This window comes from Candoia aspera, chromosome 4, assembly GCF_035149785.1.
Source record: "Candoia aspera isolate rCanAsp1 chromosome 4, rCanAsp1.hap2, whole genome shotgun sequence".
NCBI lineage: Eukaryota > Metazoa > Chordata > Lepidosauria > Squamata > Boidae > Candoia > Candoia aspera.
In genome coordinates this window covers 70133040-70149525 of record NC_086156.1, presented here as the reverse complement: position 1 = coordinate 70149525, position 16486 = coordinate 70133040, and the positions used below count along the sequence as shown (strand labels likewise).

The 16486-nt window shown below is 44.1% G+C and overlaps 1 protein-coding gene across 1 annotated transcript in view; it reads left to right on the top strand.

Moving 5' to 3' along the window:
- The first annotated feature begins 3185 nt into the window (after nt 1-3185).
- Nucleotides 3186-16486, top strand: part of MAP3K3 (mitogen-activated protein kinase kinase kinase 3) — a 63254-nt gene continuing 49953 nt past the window's right edge. Inside the window, exon 1 of the mRNA XM_063300418.1 lies at nt 3186-3448. Within this exon, the coding sequence (XP_063156488.1) occupies nt 3445-3448 (4 nt within the window). The 5' untranslated portion in view covers nt 3186-3444. The remainder of the gene's footprint in view (nt 3449-16486) is intronic.

Genomic DNA, 16486 nt, shown 5'->3' with positions numbered 1-16486 from the left:
TTCATGATAGTATAAAATGGAAAAAAAAGATATTAAAATATACATAGTCATTTAATTTGTTGAAAAGTCAGTTCTGAGGGGAAAAGGCAGTATAGAATACAGTATACATTAGAATACAGCTGTTTAGAAATAGGCCAAAATGCTCAAATTTACATTGAATATAGCTGTATAAATAAAAGTTGAAGTTTGAGTAAAGCTTTTCTTTTATGTTAAAAATGGAACTCTTCTGACAACCTAGTCCCATGTTAAGATTCAGACTGAATTTGGTAACGCAGGCCCTCACTGCAGTGGAGACCAACCCAGTTTCAGTTGGTATGAATGCATTAAGAGATGTAGTAATCCACTTGAAATAAGACTCTTAAACGTTTAGATTGGATGGTGGGTTATTTCATATCAACCAGAAAATCCAGCTGTAAAAGTATGTCACTGTGGCTTTTCAAGCCAATTTTTATTACCACTATGATGGGACTGGGCTAAAAGTGAATTTTACCTAAACTAACAAAAAGATCAGGGAACCTCTGTGGGTTGGGGATTAACAGAAAGTTGTTTAACCTGACAAAGTTCTGTGACCTTAATTGCTTAGGCTGTTGCAGAGCTTTCTCTGGCTCTGGGATTTTCAAACATCTGCAAGCTGCAGAACCTGTCAGGTAAAAAAAAAAACACACAACTCCTGGAACCCCTGTTCTACAATGTAGTGGCTGTGGCGGGGTTTGTTTTTTTGTTTTTGTTTTTGGCTGCCCTATGGATGCCCCTGACTGCGTTGAGTGAAGGGATTTTTCCCCTTAACCTCACAGAATCCCATCAAGTTCTGTGGAACTACAGTTTGAAAAACCCTGTGGTAGCTCACTTGGTTGCTTTACTCTTGGTGGTACTACAGAGGCAGTATAATAACTGAGCTATGACCTATATGATTTTTTTTTTATCCATTCAGTTGTGTCTGATTCTTGAAGCCTGCCTGCACAAGTCCTTGCAGTTTTCTTGGCAAAGTTTTTTAGAAGTGGTTTGCCATTGCCGCCTCCTTAGGGCTGAGAGACTGGCCCAAGGTCACCCAGCTGGCTTTGTGCCTAAAGCAGGACTAGAACTCAGTTTCCCGTTGCGCTATGTATGTATGTATGTATAGAGCAAGTACTAGAGCATATAAAACCAGACATATCGCTGATGGGCAAAATCACAAAACTCTGCCTTATTTATTTTGGCCACGTCATGCAATCAAACTCACTGGAAAAGGCAGTTATGCTCAGAATGGTCAGCAGTAAAAGGAAACCAGGCCGTCAAAAAATGTGGCCAGACACCACCAAAGCTGACATCAGCCAGAGCATAAAACAAAAGAAGTACAAGATTTGAAAATGTGGAGAGAGCTGGTCCATAGAATCGCCGAGAATCAGACATGCTTGAACAGAAAGCGTCATATACAGTATACCTATATATCTCCTGGGCTATTTGGCAGTTTCTGAGAGTAACTCAACTAGAAGCAGTTGGGAGTGTTGCAGGATTGTTCTGGCCCTCAAACACGTCTGTTTTGTCCAGAAGGTAGCCTTGAACACTTCCAGTTGAGATTTATTTCAGGGAAGCAACCTCAGAACCGCATGGATTGAGAAGTTTGGCCTGGTTGAAGGGGAACCAGAACATTCCAGAGCTCTCCAGAATGTTATGTTCCTGGGCCAAATTTTGCACATCCATATAATTAATGAAGGGTTAGGGTTATACCTACCTTCTAATGGACCCTTAGTTCATTAAAGGAGTTGCAAAGTTCCTATCACCATTGTATTGCATCACAGCCTATAATTAGAACAAGCCTTTTGTATGCTATTGTTTACTGGTGGATGATGCCCTTCCTCCTGCCTTTGATGATTTTCTATTTTATTGATTTTTCTGTAGGTTTTGGATTTCTTTATCCATCTTACAACCATTTGGACAGCTCAGAAAAGGGTTTCCAATGTAACTGATGTCTTAGTGATCGCTCCACACTTCTGACTTACTTCTGCAACATGAATACAAGTGCAGATTGGGAAGGGAGGATTTCCATAATACCTGTATATCCAAGGGAGGAAAGGTGGGATGGAAATCTAAAAAACAAAACAAATCGTGCCAAGGTGGGTTAAGTGCTGCTATTTTAGCGAGATTTAGTATAGAAAATTCTACATTGCCTTTCCTGGTAGGAGTGGTAAACTGTAGATACTAGGCAGAAAGTTGACCGGGTAGCCTTACTTAAAGTGCTCTTCTGCCAGGCAGTGTCTCTCTCTCACAAAGCTTTAGTGCAATTGTCTAGTCCTGCATCTAACCAATCTTGGCTAATCTGGAATGTTTATGCAGGTTGAGCGCTGGCTACTGCTTTATTTTTCAGTTTTGCAGCTTGGATTTTTTATTCGTTTTGTTTTAACAGATATTTCGAAGTACAGCCAAGACAAAAGAGAAAAGGAAGAAAAAAATAGGAAAAAATTATGAGCTATATAAATCTGAGTAAAACTTTAGTAATATTAGATTGATACTAATTAATCTAATACTAATATTAGATTTAATCATTAAAAGTGATCTTGTATCAATCTAGCACTTGAGAATTATTATTAAAATCAAATCAATATCCAGCAATTAGCAAGGCAGCCACTATGATGATAATCATCGATCAGAATAATTAATACTCTGTCCTTATCAGAAATCAGGCAAGATCTTAAATTTTAACCCTTAGGTTAAGAGAGACTCAGACTTTGGATGTGGCACAAAACCATCTGCTAAATTACAGTCCATAAAAGATATCCAGGTCAGACTTGGATAGAAGATCTTAAGGGAGCCTGGAGGCTGTAAACTAGACTTGGGGAGTCGGGCAAAATCCCGGAAGGCATTAACAAGCCTTTCAGTATTGTTGCCAGCATAACTACATGATAACCACCGGGATCAGAATTCTATCCATGGAGAGTTTGCATTTAAGCACTGATCTTATAATGGCAAAATCCTCCTCTGAGAACAGTTGCCACAGGCCTGGACAACCATCCGCAGAAGTCTACCAACCTCCACGATCGAGCAAAGGATCCCTCCCACCGCCCGCTCCTCGCACAGTAATTGGCAGCTGAGATTTTAGTAGCACCGCCTGTTTTTGAGAGTGCGCACGCGTAATTTTTCGCTGCGAGGGGATCTTTAGTTTCCACCGAAGGGACTGCGCGTGCGTGAGCGCAAAAGGTTTGTGTAGAGTTTCCGCGCATTTGTGTCGCTGAAGGAAGAAGTAGGCTACATCGACGGAAGGCGAGTGGAGGAGGAGCCACTTGTTTCAGGCCTTAGGAAGGAGGTGGCTGAAGCGGGCACCTGGGCCAAAGCTTTGGTATGAGGCGGCGACGGCGGCGGAGGTGGCTGCTGTGAGGGCGGAAGGAAGAGGAGCGGAGCGAGAGGAGAAGGGGGGACGGCTGAGTGACGGGTGCGCATCTCCCAACCCGCCGCCCCCCCATCGCCAAAATGGGTAAGCGAGAGAGGGAAGCTCAGCTCCGGCCTTGGCGGAGAGTCGGAGCGCCTGGTCAACCCCGGGAGGAGCTGCGGGTCGACGTGAAAAGAAGGAAGCGCTGCGGTGGTGACGGCTTGGCCCGGTTGCGGGGTGTGCGGGCGCGCGTTTTTCTCTGCGGGAGAAAGTTAACACAATAGGAGTGTTAACATTCGTGCATAGGAGTGGTGACGGGGGCGGTATGCTGCTGGGGAGCGATCTGAATCTATAGACCTTCCTTGGGTTAGCACTGCCTGAAGCAGTCGTAAACCGCGGGAGGTTCACAGTTCGCTGCTGCATACTAATGATTTCTCTGTCAACCTCCAGTTTTTACTAGCAGTCCAGTGTTTGAGTCGTGCATGGATGGAAGATTTGGGGGGGGGGGGGTTGCTGAATATTTTGCTTAAGTTTCAGTTTATTCAGTCAAGGCTGTCTTGTAGGCTTAAATATTCGTCTTAGAAAATCTTTGGAAAACTGCAGTGGGCAGATGCCAGATTTGAAGTTTGTGTTAGCATCCCAAAACCCATTAACAAGAAACAGGTGCAAAAATATGTAATGAGAATTAAATAGTGCACGCTGCTTTTTAACCTAGGGAGTTGTTCTCAGTATCAGAATGGAATCAAGTTCATAATCCTTTCACCCAAAAATACATGCCAAGTCTCTCTTTTCTGAAGTCTGCTTTTGATGGAGGAAGTATTCCCCCCCCTTTTATTATTATTAAAAAGTTGAGTATATTGAAGTAACCCAGATATCTACTGGTATATTGTAGACTGTCTTCTGATTATATAGTATGGTGATGTTTGAATTTGAACACTGTCACTTCAGTGTTGGATCCATGCCCCTCCTGGCAGGCTAAGGTTGCCTGAGAGATAACATGTGTTTGGGTTTGTGCAGTGACAAATACATCCTTGAGAAATGGGGTGGTAGTCCACACCCTCCTCAAGAAGCCATCCTTAGATCTGACCATTTTAGGCAACTTTCACCCTGTCTCCAACCCCTCTTCTTTACGGTAGGTTGATGAGAAGATGGTTGCCTTGCAGCTTCAGAGGGCCCTAGATGAAGCGGATTATCTGGATTCCTTTCATTCAGCTTTCAGGCTGGGGTATGAGACTGAAATGGCATTGGTCACACTTGTGGATGACCTCTGGAGGGAACAGGATGGGGGTAGTGAATCCATCCTTGCTCTCCTTGATCTCTCAGTGGCTTTCAATAGCAATTGACCATGGTATCCTTTTGGATTGGCTCCAGAAGTTAGGGGCACAGTGTTGAACTCCTTCTCCTTCCTCCAGGGTCAGTTTCAGTCAGAGTTACTTGCCAGGGAGAGGTCTGCCCCACAGTCCACCTTATGTGGGGTGCCTCAGGGCTCAACTCTCTCCCCACTCCTGTTTTACATCTACATGAAGCTGCTGGGTGAGGTCACATGATGGCATGGATTAATAGTCAGCTGTATATCCCCCCCTGGCCAGGCAAGGTTTTGTCTCAGTGCCTGAGGCTGTGCGGGTCTGGATGGGGATGAACAGGCTTCAGTTCATTCCTAGCAAGACACAAGCTCAACTCAACCCTGGCAACGTGGAGTGGCTTTGGGTGTTTGGGCCTCCTGGATCTAGTTATTTAGTTCTGGATGGGATTGTGCTATCTTAGACAGAACCAGTACACCATTTGGGGGCCCTGGACTCATAGCTCCTGTTTGCTTCTGGGTGCAATTCAAGGTGTATAAAACCCTACAATGGTATTTGAGGGACCACCTTACTCCCACTGTTTCTACCTGTCCGATTAGGTCAGGCAGGAGGGGCATGCGCTGCATAAAAATAATAAAGACGAGATAGAGATAGATAGATAGATAGATAGATAGATAGATAGATAGTCACCTAGCAGGATCCAGGAAGTGTGCCTTTTCCATAGCCACTCCTGCCTTTGGAACATTATACTGCCTGATGGCCCTGACTCTGCTGAGCTTTTGAAAAACTGTCAAGACCTGGCTGTTTTCACAGGCATAGAACCCTAGAGAGTAATCGAGTCCACGCTATTGGTGAACGGTGCGTTTGGGAGCCACTTGGTGTTAGTCAGCAGTGAACAATGTTTATTTTTTAAGTGTACATTATTCTTATATTGTATTTTAATTCCTGTTAGCTGGGCAGAGGCCCATTGGTGAGATGGGCAGCCATATAAATATAAACAAACATTTAAGAGGTTAACTATGTGGTCACATGTAGAAACTGCTGGTTAAAGACAGTGACTCTCAGTTCAGTTCAACAAGTGTTTGACCTTCAGATGCTAAACTTTCTTCCTAATCTTACAGGAAAGAAATATATAAATCTTAAAGTCCATGTAATTTGCATAATTCTTGCCAGGGAGAGTGATACTTTAATTGCTATATTAAATTCAAAATTAATATAGCAGCAATGTCTTCCAAATACTCTAGTCCCCTTCTAGTGAAGGACTTTAAAGGTCAATACCAGCATTTTGAATTGTGCACAGATAAACATCAGAAGTTAGTGGGAATGCTGAGACATACTCCTGCCTTTCAGTGCTCATTAACAATTTGCAATTGCATTGTGACTTTAACTGAAGTGTCTGGAGAATCTTCAAAGGCAGCACCAATGCAGATTTTACAGTGTATGCTCTGGAGGTTACACAGCATGGGTAGTTATGCCCAGTTTCTGTCTATAAAGGACTACAATTGGTATACCAGCCACACACATTGTAAGGTGTTGCAAGCCACAAAACTCTCTTGGATCTTCAGTGGCAGAACTGGGATATAGATTTGTCCTACTTTCTCCATATATTGGCTAATTTTATATTACTTCCTACACTAGCTATCTTTTCTAAATTAAAAAAGGGTATGTGTGATTCAGCTTATACAGAACTGACTTCAGGCCCAGAATGATTTTGGCTGTCCTTTCTACACCTTCTCTAAATCCTCCTCCTCCTGCATAGTGATCTCTGATAGCCAGAACTATATACATATTTCAAAACTAATCACAGCATTTATGTGTACACAAATGATGTAATGTTGACTATTTACAATCAGTTTGTCTTTTTAGTATCTAGCTTCTTAGACCTAGCTGCTGTGAATCCGTTTATTTCATAGTCAGTGCCAATAAACATTCGATTTGTGAAGATGTAGTGAATTTTGTTCCAGTTTGCATCACTTAATTATTAATCCACTTTAGAGAAATAATTTTGGAATTCTTCACAGTTTGTTAGTATCATGACTTGTGGTTGCTAGCCATTTCAGTAGCAGGAACTGATAGTGTCCCTGCTGTTTTTGTTTTCCAAATGATTTTATTAAGAATTATAAATGAAAAGAATAAAAGCCATACAGACTACAAAAAATACAGACTGAAAAAGAAAAAAGCATGAAAAACAAAGAAAAAAAATAGAAAAAGAAGAAATAAGTAACTTCCCGCTTCATCCCAGCAGCCAAAAACAATCTTAATAGCTTATCACTATCTCTAAATACAACATTATTTCTCTTCACCCCATATCTCATCTATTGAAAAAAAACATCTAAATGCTTTGTCAGTTGTTCTTTGCCAGCAAAAGTCCAGTAAGGGCAACCAGCTGGAATATATAGGAATGTGGTCATTTGCCAGGCATTGGGATCAGGATGTTAGCAGAGGAGCTCTGGCATACGTGTATGTGTCTAGTGGTTTTGTGTTTTTATTGAGCCTCATTGCAGTTTTAGTTGGTATCCCTCCCTACAAGTAAACCCAGTTGACACTTGGAAACTATCTAACCAATGTTGCTCTCACTATTACAAATAAAAAGTAGCCGGATCTTCCCTTCTGCTCCAGCAGTAACTTTCTGTTTTGAGATCTGTCTGATTTCCCTCTTTAATCATAAGTTTGTGTGATAGTTTGGGCTGAGAGAAAGTGTCTGGCCCAAAGTCTGGCCCAGTGAGCTTCCATGGCCAAGGATGGACTTCAACCTTTGTCCTCCTGCTCTTATTCCAACATGTGAACCACTACCAGTGGCACTCATTTTAGGAGCATCAATGCTCACTCTTTTTTTCTCTTTACAATCTTGAGGGAAAAAAGAGTGTAGAGTGTAGAATGATTTGGCTGTGCTAATAGCAGTATCTGACCACCTACAAGTCCTATTGACTATTTCTGCTTTTTTTTTAACTGCCCATTTTTTTTCCCATCAGATTTTGTTTTCACAGCAACAGGTCAGCATAAAAGAGGTTTATAGGATTTGTTCCCTGTTTGCTATCTGTTTTTTTTTCTTTTTTCTTTATTAATGTAATACAAAAAGCAAAGAAAAAGAATACACAAAATGATAAAAGGAAAAAAGGAAAAAAGAAAGCTGAAAATAGAAACATACAGGGCATATATTCACACACACAAAATTGTACAATAAATTTTTCAGTAAATGGAATCCATAATTTGTTACCATCATCTATAGCTAATCTGCATAAATCAAAACTATTTCTTTTTGATTCAGCAGCCAAACTGCTTGTTGATTTACTTGTCTCCAACTCTCAAATAATCCTTCCTATCATATTCTACAGCAGAGTCCAGTTCTGGATGGTGATGAAGCAATAGCTTCCTGCTGAGCTCTCTATTATATTTTATTTGGTTTATCTGTTTTTACAAATAGCCTACCTACACATCTTAGTTTTTATCTTGTTTTATTTAATAAACACATTCCCTGTGAGATATATTCTGAGTCTAAACACCAAGTCCCTAAAACATCATAAAGCCTTTGGATATGATACATCGACACCAAAGCAGTGGTGGAGAACAAGAAAGGCAACAGGACAAATCCAAGCTCACAGCCTCTACCTAAACCAAAAAAAAGCAGCCAAAAATTGATGGCCACATGATGGACAAGAAAACTCTGAGTAAAAATAATAACAAAATAAATCCTTTCCATTCCATCCTTACCTCTAACAGTTATGATATATTGAACTGGGATTTGGAAACAGAAATTGAAAAACTACACTTGATCTTAATCAAAAGGCTGAGAAGCAATAAAAACAACTATCAGAGCTCTCCTCTACTTTACATGAGGAATCAAACCATCTGATTGAATCAAAAAAGGCAATATATGCCTTTATTAGCTTCCCCCACTGTTAATACATCTCTGATGGGAGAAGAGCAAGTCAAGCCATCACCAAGAGAATTCACAACAGGCTTTGCTGCTAGACAATGTGTAAGGATTGCCTACCCTAATAGACTCAGACTCACAAGCAGGAACTTAATGATATCTGATTTATTAAAGAATAGTATGCAAATACAGAGAAAGCTGAGAATGAGCAAAAGCGCGCCAAATACAAACTAAAAACCCTCGGCTCAAACGTAATCCCTCCCCTCGCCCTGCCGTTGCAAACTCCCCCCCCCCCCCCCAGGTGCTGGTAACCGTTTCTGCTGATGTCCTGGGAAAGGAACCTTGAACACACAAGATAACCCAAACACATTCCAATCCAGCTGCTAACATATAACAATCCCATGAGACAGAATCCTCCTCCCCTCTCAAACGAAACACGTATCAGCCAAATGACATGCGAAACGTTACGATGCAGCGACAACATTGGAACGATGAACATGACATACCGCCCCCCCCCCCAAAAAACGAAACACTAAGGAGCAGGTTTCAGAGGATAAGCTAGATGAAAGCGTCTAACTAAAACAGGAGAGTGAACATCACAGGCAGACACCGACTCAGGGTGGGGAAAGTGTTTCCACCGAATGAGGTACTGCAGGGTGCCACGAAGTCGGCGAGAATCAAGGACCTCCTTCACCTCAAAATGTTGCTGTCCGTCAATCATGATCGGAGCAGGAGGTGGGGGTTGCGGATGCCAATGATCGGAGTGGTTGACAGGCTTGAGCAAACTGCAATGAAAAACAGGATGTAAACGTTTCAGATTGTGCGGCAAATCCAGTTTAAACGTGACGGGGTTCACAACTCCCACAATGGGAAAAGGACCAACAAACTTAGGAGCCAACTTCTTCAAGGGCTGAGGGGACTTAATGAACTTGGTGGAAAGGTAGACCTTATCACCAACTTTAAAAGCAGGTTGAAGGGCTCATCGCTTATCAGCGTGCAGTTTATAGGCAGATTGGGCATCAGCCAACGCCTGCTGAATCACTGGCCACAAATCTGCCAGTTGAGCAGCCCAATCAGAAGCAGAGCAGGGCTGCGCGGGGGGTTGAGGCAACTCAGGAATGGGAACAAAATCCCGTCCAAAAACAATATGGAAAGGGGTGTGCCCTGTGCTCTGATGGACGGCGTTGTTATAAGCCACCTCAGCAAAAGGTAGCAGATCAACCCAATTATCCTGCTGATAGTTGACAAATGCCCTCAAAAATTGTTCCAGGGTGGAATTAAGAACCTCCGTAGATCCGTCAGTCTCTGGATGCGACGCAGTGGACAACGCCTGCTTGGTGCCCACCAGCTTCAAAAATGCCTTCCAAAATTGGGAATTGAACTGTGTCCCATGGTCCGTGACCAAGCGGGAGGGGCTACCGTGAATCCGGTAGATGTGGATTAGAAAAAGGCGGGCCAATTGCTGAGCAGACGGAATAGAAGCACATGGAATGAAATGGGCTTGCTTGGAAAAGTAGTCCTTTACCACCCAAATCACAGTCTTTCTCTGACTAGGAGGCAAATCCACAATGAAGTCCATAGAAACCTCCTCCCAAGGTCGGGAGGGGCTGGCCACCAGCCTCAGCAGCCCATGCGGCTTACCCCCCTTCCGTTTTGACATGGCACAGACAGGACAAGAAGCAACATAACTTTTTACATCACGTCTCAATGTGGGCTACCAAAATTGGCAGCGTACCAGATGCAAGGTTTTGACAAACCCAAAATGACCAGCCACTTTATCATCATGAGACCTAATCAAAATTTCCCTTCGCAAACTGTCAGGGACATAGAGGCGGTTTTGTTTCCAAGCTAAGTCTCTGTCAAATGTAACATGGTCTCTATTTGCTTGCAACCAAGTATCAGATTTCACCTCTAGCCGAAACTGTTGTTGCAATTGCGAGGGAATTGGCGTCCTTCCCCCAGCCGGTGAAACTGAAGCTGGGGGCAGCTGCGCATGAGTTTGACTGCATGTGACAGCTTGCAAACCCAATTGGGGTTCTGTCCACAGTGTACCCACAACGTCAGGTGCCTGGACCGAATCCTGGGGCAGGCGGGAAAGCGTATCAGCCAGGAAGTTTTTCATGCCCGGAATGAATTTCAACTTAAAGTCAAAGCGACTGAAAAATTGAGCCCAGCGGATCTGCTCAGGACTGAGCTTACGGGGCGTGCTGAGCGCTTCCAAATTTTTATGGTCAGTCCAAACCTCAAAAGGACATTTAGCCCCCTCTAATAGGTGGCGCCATGCCTCCAAAGCAGCCTTGACTGCAAAAGCTTATTTCTCCCAAACATGCCACTGCCTTTCTGTCTTGGAAAATTTCCGGGACAGATACGCACACAGCTTCAGGCAGTTGTCAGCATCCGCTTGCAGCAAGAGCGCTCCAATTGAGAAATCGGAAGCATCCACTTGAACCACAAAGGGTTTAGTGGGATCAGGGTGTTGAAGAATGGGTTCAGCAGTGAACAGGCTTTTGAGTTTGTCAAAAGCCAACTGGCAGTCAGGAGTCCAACTGAGCAATGCCCCCGGGTTCTTTACCTTGCGTGTGTCCCCCAACCCCTTCGTACGTAACAAGTCAGTGAGAGGCAATGCAATTTCGGCGAACCCCTGGATGAATTGGTGGTAATAGTTGGAAAACCCAAGAAAACTTTGGAGCTGCCTGCGGGTGCGCGGGTGCTCCCACCCCAAAATAGCTTGAATCTTCGCAGGATCCATCTCAATGCCCTTGTCAGAGATCCTGTACCCCAGGTAGTCAAGCTGAGTCTGATGAAATTCACACTTAGAAAGCTTAGCATAGAGCTCAGCCTTTCTCAGTTTGCTAAGCACCTGTTTCACCAAGCGCTCATGTTCCTCTTCCGTTTCAGTATAAATCAAAACATCATCCAAATAGACCAGTACACCCTTGAACAAATGTTCATGTAACACTTCACTGATCAATTGCATGAACACCCCTGGTGCCCCCACCAACCCAAAAGGCAAAACTTTATACTGAAAAGGACCCAGTGGACAATTGAAAGCAGTCTTCCATTCATCCCCCTCCCGTATGCGGATGCGGAAATAGGCTTCCCGCAAATCCAGCTTAGAGAAGATTTTCCCCTTAGCCAGATGTGCTAACATGTCTTTTATTAACGGCAGAGGATATTTGTTTAATATCGAGACCGCATTTAATCCGCGGTGATCTGTACAAAGTCTCAATGTCCCATCCTTCTTCGCTCGAAACAAGACGGGGGCGCCTACTGGTGAATTTGCTGGTTCAATAAAACCCCTGGCCAAGTTTTTGTCCACAAACTCCCTCAACGCCGCCAGTTCCTTTTGAGTCATGGCATACATTTTTGGTTTGGGCAGTTGAGCGTCGGGGACCAACTCTATTGCACAGTCAGTTTTTCGATGGGGTGGGAGTTGGTCCGCTTCTTTCTCACCAAACACATCCGCAAAGCCTTGGTATTGCTCTGGCAAGCCCTCCAGTGGTGTGACAGTGAAATGCGCGGTTGCTGCCACCGCCCTCCCCACTGCAGCCTCCGGAGCGTCATCTTCCCCAGGGGCTTGATAGAAACCATCCCCAAAAGTCAAAGTCCTGTGTACCCAATTTATATAGGGGTTTTGTTGGACCAACCAAGGAATCCCCAGAATGACTAAGGGATGCCCCACAGGCACCACCACAAACGGCAGCCCCTCACGGTGGCTGCCCATTTGCAATGCCACCATGCCCGTGTAATGGGTGACCGGTTTCCCCCTCGCCGTAGAACCATCCAGCTGGGTGAAAATCATGGGACGTTGCAGTGGAAAGCTGGGTAACTCCAAAGCAGCCACCACGTCAGGGTGCATCAAGCAACGCGAATACCCCGAATTGATCAATGCCCAAACCTCAACGGTTCTTGTGCGGGAGCCTGACTTCACTTTCATGTTCAGTGTGGGATAGTTGGCACTCACCGAAACATGTTCGCGCCCATCCTCCACCACCTGCCCACAGGCGCTCCTTAGAGCAGGTGGCTGGCGTTTCCCGCCGGCTGGTGTAGATCGGGCTTCCCCTCGCCCCTGAAGTAAGGAACCTCCCCCACTTCAGTTTCAGCCATGGCTGCCTTCATTTTCCTGGGTAGGGAGGGAGATTTCCCCATCAGCTTCCCTGAACGATCATTGGTCTTGCCCTTCGGGCACGCTGCCGCTTGGTGACCTTCCTTTCCACATCGGAGGCACTGCCCTTTCGCATAGCGGCGCTCCCTCTCCTCCTCCCAGGCACGTTGACCGGACTTTCCAGTAGGTGCAGCAGTGCGGGAACCCTTGCTGAGCCCGGAATATCTCATCACCTTCCTGTGAGCGAAGGTTTCATGGGCATGCTCAGCCTTCCCTGCCAACTGTATCCATTCATACAGGGTATCTGGGTCGTCCCTACCGAGCGACCACCTCAGGACCTCCGTGTTCAGACCGTCATTAAAAAGTTCTATTAAGGTAGATTGGGACCAATCCTCAACCTTCCCAGCCAGAGCCTTAAATTCCAGAGCATAGTCTGCTACTGATCATGGCCCCTGGCTAAGCTCCCTCAGCGCCCGTTTTGCCCTTTCTTTAGCTAACGAGTCTTCAAAGTGTAGCTTCAATGCCCACAGGAATTCTTCGAACTCCTCCAGCTCAGGGGCATCCGATTGACATAACTGCATATACCAATTGGCAGCCCGCCCCTTGAGCTTAGTGGCAATGGCATTAATCTTGGCTCTTTCTGAATGAAAATACGGTTCCCATTCATCCATATAACTCCTTGCATTGATAAGGAAGAACGATAGCTTAGTTGGATCTCCATCAAATTTAACTGTAAAGTCCTTAACCCCCACTCCGGGCGGTCCCTTCACCACCGCTGGGCGGTCGGACTTTCTTTTAGCTCCCAGGGATCTCCGCTCTCGAGGAGGGGACCTTGAAATTCTCACCCTCGGCGCCCTTGCCTCCTCTCTGTGCCGGGTCCTACTCCTTTCCTCCGAAGAAGGTGGGGGCGAAGAAGGAGACGAATGCCGATTACTAGACTCCTCTCTCCTCCTCTCCCGGGGACCCCAGTCCATTGACATTTTCTGAAACATAAATTCTAGTGACTCCAATTTGGCCTCCACCAGTCTTATACGGTCAGGGGTTTGGGAATCCTCCTTTCCCTCCTGCCTCACCACAGTTGGGGAACTCGGGTACCGCTGTTTCCAAGACGTTTTGGACGTCCCTGGTAGGGGTCCCTGTGTTTCATCCCAGGTGACCAGTTCACCTGGTGACTTGCTGGTCGGTTCATGGGCTCTTTTACCTCCAACCTCCTCTTCTCCCAGGCTGGAGCTCGACACCTCCCAAATTTCTGAGAGCTCCCAAGTAGGGACCCTCTGTGTTCTTATCACCGTGGAGTCTGGTTCCCCCTCGCTCGATTCCTCGCTTTCCGTGGTTTGGGGATTTGGTTTGCTCATCGCTAGCACTTCTCCCTCACAAAATAAATCAGGAAAGGGGCTAACGGAAAATTTTTTGAGATTCTCAGCTTTATGTAAGGATTGCCTACCCTAATAGACTCAGACTCACAAGCAGGAACTTAATGATATCTGATTTATTAAAGAATAGTATGCAAATACAGAGAAAGCTGAGAATGAGCAAAAGCATGCCAAATACAAACTAAAAACCCTCGGCTCAAACATAATCCCTCCCCTCGCCCTGCCGTTGCAAACTCCCCTCCCCCCAGGTGCTGGTAACCGTTTCTGCTGATGTCCTGGGAAAGGAACCTTGAACACACAAGATAACCCAAACACATTCCAATCCAGCTGCTAACATATAACAATCCCACGAGATGGAATCCTCCTCCCCTCCCAGACGAAACACGCATCAGCCAAATGACATGCGAAACGTTACGATGTAACGGTAACATTGGAACGGTGAACATGACACAATGTCTATTAACTGCACAAACTGTAATTTCAATTTTTGAATATTTAATCTCTATACATTCAAAGGTGGATTCATTAAAAATAGCTTTTGAAATTTTCATGCAAAGTTATGCAGATAAGCTAGCAGCTTTTTACAGTAACACAAAACATTGGCACTAACTCCAATCTGTTTATGGACAGCCAAATGAAACAAAATGGCCCAGGAGAACAAATTAAGATTAGAAATGATAACTGAATACAGGTAGAGCTTACTGCCTCACTTTACACCAGAGAGTACTGTAAACCCAAACAAGTATAACCATATACTTCGAACAAATGAGATTGCTTTAAGGGTTGCACTCAATAGAACTAACATTGAACACTGGTCTGCCCCAAGAGCCTTCATTCTATCACTTAGCTCTCTTCTTCAATGCCAATGTCATATATCAGTCTAAGTGCTGATGAATGGCTTCCTAATATGACAGGACACAAACCAATTTTACTGTTTTTTAATCATTCCACCATCCTCTGCATGATACTTAAAATGAAATATTTTCTTGCTGCTTTTCAATATACCCACTGCACATTTTCCAAGATGGAAAAAGGACTGCATTCTTTGGTTTAACAAGTGTGCCAAATGATAAAAACCAGAGCAACCCAGCGCCTTTGGCATCCCTGACAAGACACTGCTCAAATAATCCTACTGAGATGATACAAGAAAAAATTGGCACTTATGAAGTTCTAAAAACAGGAAAATTAACTCTTTTGAAGCCTTACCAGATTGCATACTAGACGAAATATTGAGAAGATTGAATTGAAACAAATGCTGCTGTTAACCTGAGCATTAGCCAACCCTTTAATTGACCTGATATCTTTGGGCCTCACATCCAACGGCAGCTCTGCAGAAAATCATTACAAACTCTCTGAATCCTGCACTCAAACATCATCAAAGAAGGAAAACAACTTGCACTCCAGCAAGTCCACGTATCTTTCTACTCTGAAACAGCACAAATTGATTTCATCTTCTTTAGTGTCAGATAATGACAGTCTATTTGAGGGCTTAGATCAGAAACGAGGATAAAAGGAAGTTGCTCTGTCAAGTTTATATATGAACCAAGGTCTCCAGCTTACAAGTCCAGCCAGGTTCAGCAATAGCAAATTAATTGATACTAGTCCAAAGTTGCTGCCTGCTAATGATTCTCATTCTGATGAGAACACCAATATAACATCATCAGTATGTCTTCTTGCACTTAGGCAAGAACATAACTTTTTGAATGCCACTAATTGACTTGTTCCTAAGGCTCTGGCTTACATAAAAGCCGTATCTTGGAATATTGCTGGGTGGCACAATAAATTGGTGGATATCTGTTTTGAACACTACTAGTCAGAATTTGACATTTTATTACAGAAGACATGGTGCCTGGATATTTCTTCCCTGCCAAGATTCTGCTGATATACCATTCCTGCCACTAAATTGGGTTTATATGGAAGAGCAAGTGGTAGATTATCAATTTTGAACTCAGTTGAAATGAAAGGAACTATACAGCAATGGGATTGGATAGACAGTGATTACATCCAGGTAGTCCAGATATATAGCAAATAATATGGGTTAATTCTTTGCATTAACGTCTATTTTCCAACAGGACAAACACAAATCTGTGACTCAAGGTCTGATCCTTGCAAACCCAGGACTGAACAGATATTACCAAATACAGATAATCTGCTGGCTGGTGACTTTAATGCCAGAATTGGCAAAGATATCAGCAGCTATATTAGGAAGACACAATTTAGTCCAGAGAATGAATGGCCTCTGCCCTGGTCCTCAATGAACAAAGTACTAAACAAACAAGGGGGTTCCCTATTGAAGTTGGCCCTTAAGTATAGGCTGTATAAGCTCCATGGCTCTTTGATCATTGTAATGGGCATTACACCTTTCTAAGCTCATTCAGAGTCAGTGTCATCGATTACATTCTGATTTCCCCTGCATTCCTTTCCCAGGTTAGCTCCTTTGATGTCCACAACAGAACACAGAGTGATCACCTAACCCTGGTTCTGACTCTT